The 9,061-nt window shown below is 44.0% G+C and overlaps 1 protein-coding gene and 1 long non-coding RNA gene across 2 annotated transcripts; both read left to right on the forward strand.

Annotated features, from left to right (window-relative positions):
- The first annotated feature begins 3,353 nt into the window (after positions 1-3,353).
- LOC118217203 lies at positions 3,354-4,466 on the forward strand. Its single transcript, XM_035399037.1, has 3 exons — positions 3,354-3,721; positions 3,816-4,025; positions 4,123-4,466. Exons 1-3 carry the CDS (start codon positions 3,370-3,372, stop codon positions 4,254-4,256), a joined length of 696 nt encoding a protein of 231 aa, XP_035254928.1. The 5' UTR covers positions 3,354-3,369; the 3' UTR covers positions 4,257-4,466.
- Positions 4,467-8,044: 3,578 nt separating this feature from the next.
- Positions 8,045-8,721, forward strand: LOC118217239. The gene is made up of 2 exons (XR_004763142.1): positions 8,045-8,539; positions 8,632-8,721. It is a non-coding gene; the product is annotated as an uncharacterized LOC118217239 (long non-coding RNA).
- The last annotated feature ends 340 nt before the right edge of the window (positions 8,722-9,061 follow it).

Here is a 9,061-nt window from a genome sequence, read left to right on the forward strand (position 1 = left end):
GAACAAACTGAAAAAGCGTCACCAAGAATCTCCAAGAAAAAAAACAGAGCAGATGCTACAGGGAAGCAAACTCAAAAACCCCTCCATCTTCCACAACTCTCTCATTCAAGAATTTAATCAAAACAAAAATAATTTACAGTCGCCCCGCAAATCTGCTCAAAAATCTAAGAACTTGACTCTGTCAGACACGGTTCTAAAAAAATATCGCCTAATACACCAGAAAACAGTGTTGCCAATTTAGCGACTTTTTGGCCTTCCCTAGTGACTAAAAATCTTATTTAGCGACTAGCGACAAATTTGGCGACTTTTCGCAACTTTGGCAACCTCCATTCTCGTTGTCGAGCAACAGCAAAAATCACCTTTCACCAATTTGTGAATGATGTCACATCTACCTTTTCTAGTGCTCTAGCGTTGCCCACATTTATAAAAGTAATGACTGACCTATGTAGAATCAGCCACTGTAATTACACAGAAGTAGATGTTCTACAGATCTAACAGATACTACGCAGCTCGGCCAACGTCATTGGAGGGCAGGCTGTCAGGGCTCTGTGTCTTCCCCCTGTTATTCCTGGTTGGGCCGCCAGATGGCGGCACCTCTGCTTTGTGTTTGGTTAATTGTTTTATTGGTTTCTATTATCCCATTATTGGTTGCTTATTGTCTCGTGTTCCCTTCCCTCTCTGTGACCTGATTGTTCATTGTGCCCTCCTGTGTCTCGTCTGCGTCGTGTCTATTTAAGTCTCCCTTTTCCCTGACTCAGGTGCTGGATCCTTGCTTGCCTTTTTTTGCTTGCCCCCTTGCCTGCCCGTTGCCTGTTGCCTGTTCCTTGCCTGCTCGTTGCCTGTTGCCTGTTCCTCGCCTGCTCTGCTCTCTACGTATTTTGGGACTTTTGTATTTTTGTTTTCCCGTGTTTTTTGAGGTTTTTCTTTGTGTTTGTTGTAACCGCCCTGCGAGGCTTTCTGTTCCCTTTGTTCCCCGTTATTTAAGTAAAGTCTTTGTTTTTTCGACTTCTGGAGTTTTTGCGTTCTTCCCCGCACTCTGCATTTGGGTCCATTCCCGCGCCCCCCCTTGACACAGGCAGACACAAAACCTACTCTATGCCTATCGCTATGCGTGGCTTAACATACTTTTTTTATATGCAAATTATTACGTGGTGACGTCATACATATGCAGATTAACGCATGACGTCATCTAGCGACTTTTAGAGGAGGCCTTACCTACTTTCCATAGAAAATAGTTGGCAACACTGCAGACAAAGCAGTTCGGGCTGACATACAACACACTGCGAATGAGAAGGACTACTGACATAAAACCCACTTACATTCAAACAATAACCAAGATGGTTCAGGATTTCTACCATAATGCTACACAAATGACGAGTGACAACAGGACAAATTTTTATTGGTTGTACCAAATTGTTAAATAAAGTTGTTAAGCAAGGAAGCATTGACTTGAGTGGTGAAAAGTTTGGAATAGTTTGTAATTAGGCCACTGCCACCACCGTCAGATCAGTGTCACCACCGTCAGGTCTCAGTCACCACCGTCAGATGGAACTTTCTTTGTTTTAAATTAATATGCTTACAATCTGTTCCTCCAGTGCAGTTGATTTATTAAAGTAATTGTCTCTTTAAAATTAAAAATGTGGTTTTTTTATGTCCAAAATTGTTATTTTGTATATTTAATGCTAATGATAAAAGTTGCATGATGTAAGAGTTTTTAAAGGAGTACATGTGAAATAGTATAAAAAGTGAATATTCAACATTTAACAGCGTATATGTGTACCTATGGTGTAGACACAATGATTTAAAAGCTCTAAACCTATATAAGACCCAATAAATAGGAATTATTAGCTTTTTATTGTGTCTGACTGTGTTGACAAAAACTAAGTAATGACAGAAAAAAAACATATTTAATGAAAAAATGACAAAATCAGGAGGTTGCACCGAAATATTGCTTGATTGCTGAGACCTTGTTCTATAAACGTGTTGTTACATCCTGCCTCTGCTTGCCTGGGTAGTGCATGTGGAGGTTGTTGCTTAATTACCTAATTGCCTGATTGCCTCCACCTGCCTGTGGCCCAATATAAGCCCAGTAGTATGAGGCAGGGGAGTTTTTTCTATTGGGGCTTGTAGTTTGTGTGGAGATATTTGGTTCTGTGAATTTTGTGTTTTCGTTTGTGCCTTAGTTTGTAATTTAGATTAATAAATGTCTGGGTTTGTTTTTAGATCAGTTTCTGTCTGTTTTTGGTGCATCTGGACTTGGTTTGTTGCGGCCAGTCGAGCCGGCCGTAACACGTGTAAGTTTAGATTTCTTAACATTTACAATTTTTTATTTTCAAAATTAAAACCTGTTTTATCCAAATTCTCAAGAATCAGTGATATATATATATATATATATATATATATAATTTTTTTGTAGCAGCATTTTGCAAGAAAGAAACTTAAAATGTAAGCACTACAATGGAGTGCACGTATGTGTATCTGTCTGTGTATGCATATGTGCTTGCACGTCTGAGAGTGATTGACTGAATAATTCAATCAAGCCTGTGTGTGAGTGTTTTCTTTAGTTACTAATTAATACCTTTTCCATCAATCAGGGAAGATCCAATCTTCAGTAGACTCCCTTCGAAGCCTGGATGCGGCGGTCCATGCAGTACCTCGGCGAGTGCGAGCACTTCCTGGCCACGGGCTCCGAGCGGCGTGCGTTCCCTCCACCCCCTCCCATGCCGCCGGTGCCCACGCCCGTCTGGCTGCTCAGCGTGTACTGCTTTGGCGTTTGGTCGCGGCTGGAAAAGGTGAAGGCCAGGGTCACCTCCACATTCGGATCCATTTTGAAAATGGATTCGACAAAGAAGGTGAGAAGTTAAATAGCTATAAGTCACCGTTCTGCTTCCCACCCACCAGACGCAAGATTTCTTAGTGTTTCACTTTTCCTGAAACAAGTTTATTCATGCCCCCCCCAACTTGCTTTCTGGTGACAAAGCTCACTAGTGTCGCTGCAGACACGGCGGCCTAGGCAACGAGCGTCGGAAACAAGTTCGGGCAGGTCCTCATTACGGTGCTGACCGTTTCCGAAGGCGAGGGCCTGCTGCCCATGCTGCCAGCTTAATGCAGCAATACCGAGTCGCCGGGGTGGCACCCCCCCAGCTCATCTACGTGGCCCGGGACTGCTGCTCTACATTTGGCGGGTCGAAGACAGCTGCCGTGTTCCATGAATGAGACGAGCTGGTGGTCAGACTGGACGTGTAGCACCACAGAAAGCCACCAGCTGTACGGAACGTTCATGCGGCAACTGTCTGCGTCCTTGTTTGAGTGGCGGACGAAGAGGACGTCTGCCGTCTGAGGGAGGCAAAGCTGGAAGGGAAGCTCGGGATGGTCGGCCTGACGAACACTGAGGTCTCGATGTTGCTCGCGCTGCACTGCCGTCGCCGCACGCGTGGAGCTGTGGAGACGGAGCGACTCGTCGGTAAGCTCATCGAGACCTTGGACAGTGAGAAGGGACACGACACCCTGGGCATCCCGTTGCTGGACCACAAATGCATCCAGTCGATCTGGGCGGAGCAGAGGTGCCACCTCTGCTGCATACAGGACCCACCAGTTGTGAGCCTGTACACCCAGACCGGTCAGCTGACAAAGGGAGATGTCAAGATGCCGGTATTTCGCTGCGCGCACAGTTTGACATCGCTGGAGTCATTCCACCTCCACCTCAACCGGTTCATCCCTGGTAAGCGAATCACCTGTCGCAAAATGGTTGGCGAGCAAAACGGTTTAGATAAATTTACATCTTTGCTAACATGCATCGTTCTGTTTCATTTCAGGAGATAGTGCGAACGCCTTGCACTTCCAGGCGTTCCTGTTGGACGGACTGGTGAGGTGGAACGAGAACCGCACCGCAGCCGCAGTGGAGGGACCAGCGCAGCCTCTGCTCTGCTACAGTGGCCATCTGCAGCACTCTCTTAACCAGCTCAGCCAAAGGGTGCTCGGCCAGAGTCTGGTTAAGGATCACACCAAGCCTGGCGAGTACAGTGATGAGTAGCTTCTTTATGTCCGCGCCGACTATCGCTTTGATGCGCGTTTTGGCACAAGCTTTAATGGAGGCTGTGTGTTTGGCCGCTCGCTTAGCAGGGGAGCTCATCGGCATCAAGTACCTGTACTCGCAGACAGGCAGGGTGCTGCAGGACGTCAGCTTGGACCTTGACACTCCGGATGAGGCTGCTGACCTCCAGCTTCACGAATTTGCGTGTCATCTTTGCGCCTAAAACAGCGCCATCTTCTCTGTTTCAATTGTTTCATTTGTTCCAATTACACGGCCAATCGGAGGCCGCCCTCGTTTCAATTTCTCCAGTTTACATGCTTTTTGCGCCCAATCGGGAGGCCCGCTTGTTTCAATTTCGTCACGTGGTATCGGCTCTCCCTTCCGCCGTTTCAAATGGCACTTCGGGAAGTGCCGTAGGTGACCGGAGTTATGCGACGGGAGCGCGTTTTTACTAAGTTTTTGAATGAATTAGACATTAAACATAGAGAAACGTTCATATTTACGTGTTCGCATTGTTTATAACTTGCTAGCCAGCTGGCTGTCACGCCGTTTTTCTCTCTTTTAAAAGCAGCGTTAGCGTTTATATCGTCTAAAACGGTAGCTAGCTATATTAGCTATCGCCTGTTTCAGTAAGTTTTTGAATGAACTTTATATTAAAAATATTGAAACGTTCATATTTCCGCGTTCGAAATGTTTAGAACTTGCTAGCCAGCTGGCTGTCGCGCCGTTTTTCTCTCTTTTAAAAGCAACGTAAGCGTTTAAATCACCTACAATGGCAGCTGCCAATATTAGCTAACGAACGAATGAATGAATAATCAATCATTCAATAACTTTGCAGTTATGTCAGCGGGTTACGTGTGCGCTTTTACCTATGAAATATGTCGTAAGACACATTTGGCATGTCCTGTGCTTCATTTTTCATTATAAAACGTAGCATTCTCTTGCTTGCAATGTGTACATCTGCCTGGCTTGTTAACCAGAATTAGTCACGTTAAAGGGTTTCTGGCCAGTTAATTATTAGCTAATACGATTAATTTAATCGTTTATGTCCAAAGGTTTAAAAGATGTGGCCTGACAGTCCAGCAGACAAACGTTTTACATGAGTATGTATTGTATGAGAAATGTACTGGATCAATAAACATGCACAGATGAAGTGCTAAAAGCCAATACTGCGTCTGTGAATGCATTCTAATAGCAATAGATCTGTTTAGAATTGACTGTTCGGGCTGTTTAGTTGACATTTCAAGTGGCACGTTTACAGACTGTAGTGGTTGTACTGTATACAGCATTCACCTTTACAATTCCTCACATTGCTTACTTCAAGTGACTTTCATTCAAACATTCATTACATCATTTACACTGGTTTACTCCATTTATTGAACGTGTCCTTCATTTTTTCCATTTGCATTCGAACATGCAAGCAAAGGGGGCCCTTTCCTTCCAGGGGTCACACTGACATTTGTGCATTCAACTTTACAGTTCCTGACATTCCTCATTTCAAGTGCAAACATTCGTTACATCATTTACACCGGTTGACATTTGTGACATTTCCTTCATTTATTGAACACGTCCTTTCTTTTTTCCCCTTTTCCTTTCATTTAAACATCCACCCGAGCAAATTGGGCCCTTTCCTTCCGGGAGGAAAACGACGCCCCCTTTTTCTCTCCTCGCCCGCGAGCCCCTCCTTTCTCTACAGAGAAGAATGAGCAGTGGCCTCCTTTGCTAAAACAGCGCCATCTTCTCTGTTTCAATTGTTTCATTTGTTCCAATTACACGGCCAATCGGAGGCCGCCCTCGTTTCAATTTCTCCAGTTTACATGCTTTTTGCGCCCAATCGGGAGGCCCGCTTGTTTCAATTTCGTCACGTGGTATCGGCTCTCCCTTCCGCCGTTTCAAATGGCACTTCGGGAAGTGCCGTAGGTGACCGGAGTTATGCGACGGGAGCGCGTTTTTACTAAGTTTTTGAATGAATTAGACATTAAACATAGAGAAAACGTTCATAGTTACGTGTTCGCATTGTTTATAAACTTGCTAGCCAGCCGGCTGTCACGCCGTTTTTCTCTCTTTTAAAAGCAGCGTAAGCGTTTATATCGTCAAAAACGGCAGCTAGCTATATTAGCTATCGCCTGTTTCAGTAAGTTTTTGAATGAACTTTACATTAAAAATACAGAATCGTTCACAGCTGGTTGTCATGCTGTTTTTCTCTCTCTTTTAAATGCAACATAAGCGTTTACATCAACTAGTAATAAAAGTGAACATTATAAGAAAGAATAAATTCATACAATTACAGCACCAGCACATTGTGCATGTCTATATATATATAAATGATTGTTTGTTTTATTTTAACCAGTCATAAATATTTCAATATTTCGTATGACAAAGCTGGCGTGTACCCTTTTTCGTTTTTATGGCAAAACGTTCTCTTGCCTGAATCAGCGTGTCACATTAGCCATTTGAAGCGGTTTTCTTTGCCAGTTAATACGAATGATGTAATTACTGTTTCATTTCAGTCCAGCAGGCAAACGTGGTCCATGAATTACAACAGTGTCGCTAGCTGCGGTTTTTCAAAGGCTTGTCAACGACTAAGGGCACCTCGGTAGCTCTTTTGAAACGACATTTAAAATAAAGTAAATACAATAAATGAATGAAAATACTCTGCGTAACTTCCCATGTGCAAGAAGCGTATGATAAGCGTATGTTTTCCTGTGTACACAGCACTTTGCGAAACAAACTAACCGTGTAAGCGCTACAGTGAAGCGCGTCTGTCGGCATATGCGATTGACTGACTGATTGTTTCAGACAAGTTCTCGTCTGTGAGTGCTGTACTGTTCTGAAATCAAACTCCAACCCAGCAAAGTAGTATATGAATTCTTTAGCGAGCTTGCTAGACTTCAGTTGTGCATGTTTCTCTCTCGGCTACCGCAGCCATCCTCTGGGGCTCTAATAGTCTCACGGTTTTTCCAAGCATAGCCGGCTACCACCGTGAACCACGAGCACCATCTCGTGGACAGAATAAAGCACTATCAAATTACAACATAAGAAGCATCACATGCATTTATAAGCCATAAACATTACAAGTGCTTGTCTTAATTATTAATACCCTTTCTGTCAGACAGGGAAGACCCGGTCTTCTAGAGACTCGGGGTCCTGGCTGACTCGCGTCCTGGATTTAGGGTTAGGGTTCGGCGAGTCTGGACGAGGACAGCGTAGGGGGTCGACCCATGGGGAAAGGTCACTCGGGCCTGACGCGGGGAGGAAAAATATGGAACGCTTCACGAATTTGCGTGTCATCCTTGCGCCTAAAACAGCGCCATCTTCTCTGTTTCAATTGTTTCATTTGTTCCAATTACACGGCCAATCGGAGGCCGCCCTCGTTTCAATTTCTCCAGTTTACATGCTTTTTGCGCCCAATCGGGAGGCCCGCTTGTTTCAATTTCGTCACGTGGTATCGGCTCTCCCTTCCGCCGTTTCAAATGGCACTTCGGGAAGTGCCGTAGGTGACCGGAGTTATGCGACGGGAGCGCGTTTTTACTAAGTTTTTGAATGAATTAGACATTAAACATAGAGAAACGTTCATATTTACGTGTTCGCATTGTTTATAACTTGCTAGCCAGCTGGCTGTCACGCCGTTTTTCTCTCTTTTAAAAGCAGCGTTAGCGTTTATATCGTCTAAAACGGTAGCTAGCTATATTAGCTATCGCCTGTTTCAGTAAGTTTTTGAATGAACTTTATATTAAAAATATTGAAACGTTCATATTTCCGCGTTCGAAATGTTTAGAACTTGCTAGCCAGCTGGCTGTCGCGCCGTTTTTCTCTCTTTTAAAAGCAACGTAAGCGTTTAAATCACCTACAATGGCAGCTGCCAATATTAGCTAACGAACGAATGAATGAATAATCAATCATTCAATAACTTTGCAGTTATGTCAGCGGGTTACGTGTGCGCTTTTACCTATGAAATATGTCGTAAGACACATTTGGCATGTCCTGTGCTTCATTTTCATTATAAAACGTAGCATTCTCTTGCTTGCAATGTGTACATCTGCCTGGCTTGTTAACCAGAATTAGTCACGTTAAAGGGTTTCTGGCCAGTTAATTATTAGCTAATACGATTAATTTAATCATTTATGTCCAAAGGTTTAAAGGATGTGGCGTGACAGTCCAGCAGACAAACGTTTTACATGAGTTACAACAGTGTAGCTGTGTTTTTGCACAAGTCTGTCAAAGAGTAATGGCATCTCAGTGGGTCCTTTAAAAATTAAAGTGTTTAAATTGCATGAAAGGAACTTAAAATGTAAGCACTGCAATGGAGTGTGAGTACACGTGTGTCCGGACACGCCGAGGGACCCCTACAAGTCAAAGGACAGGAGCAGGAATCGAGCGGGTTCCATAAAATATCGCTTTCTGCGGAAGGTGCTCTTGTTGCAATTTTGCAGAGATGAAGAGGAGGGCCGGCCCCAGCCAAAGCGGTCTTTCCTGCCACCGAGGCCTGCCTCGCAAAGTTCTGAGGTGAGATGGTGTATCTTTATTGTTTGTGTTTAACGCTGGCTTAAAAGAAGTTGACGCGAAACTAATTGTAACACGTTCTCTTTATTCTGCAGCTGCCGATTCCTGAGTTGCCGTGCGGCCTTCTCGAGGGAACAGCGGGAGCGGATTGGTCGGGCGCTGTATGTATTGTATGAGAAATGTACTGGATCAATAAACACGCACAGATGAAGTGCTAAAAGCCAATACTGCGTCTGTGAATGCATTCTAATAGCAATAGATCTGTTTAGAATTGACTGTTTGGTTGACATTTCGAGTGGCACATTTACAGACTATTGGTTGCACTGTATTCAACATTCACCTTTGTCCATTTAACTTTACAATTCCTGACATTGCATATTTCAAGTGACCTGGATTCAAACATTCATTACATCATTTACACTGGTTGACATTTGTGACATTTCCTTCATTTATTACGTTACAGGCATTACATTACAGGCATTTGGCAGACGCTCTTATCCAGGGCGATCGTTTATTGAACATGTC

This window comes from Anguilla anguilla, chromosome 17 (assembly GCF_013347855.1).
Source record: "Anguilla anguilla isolate fAngAng1 chromosome 17, fAngAng1.pri, whole genome shotgun sequence".
NCBI lineage: Eukaryota > Metazoa > Chordata > Actinopteri > Anguilliformes > Anguillidae > Anguilla > Anguilla anguilla.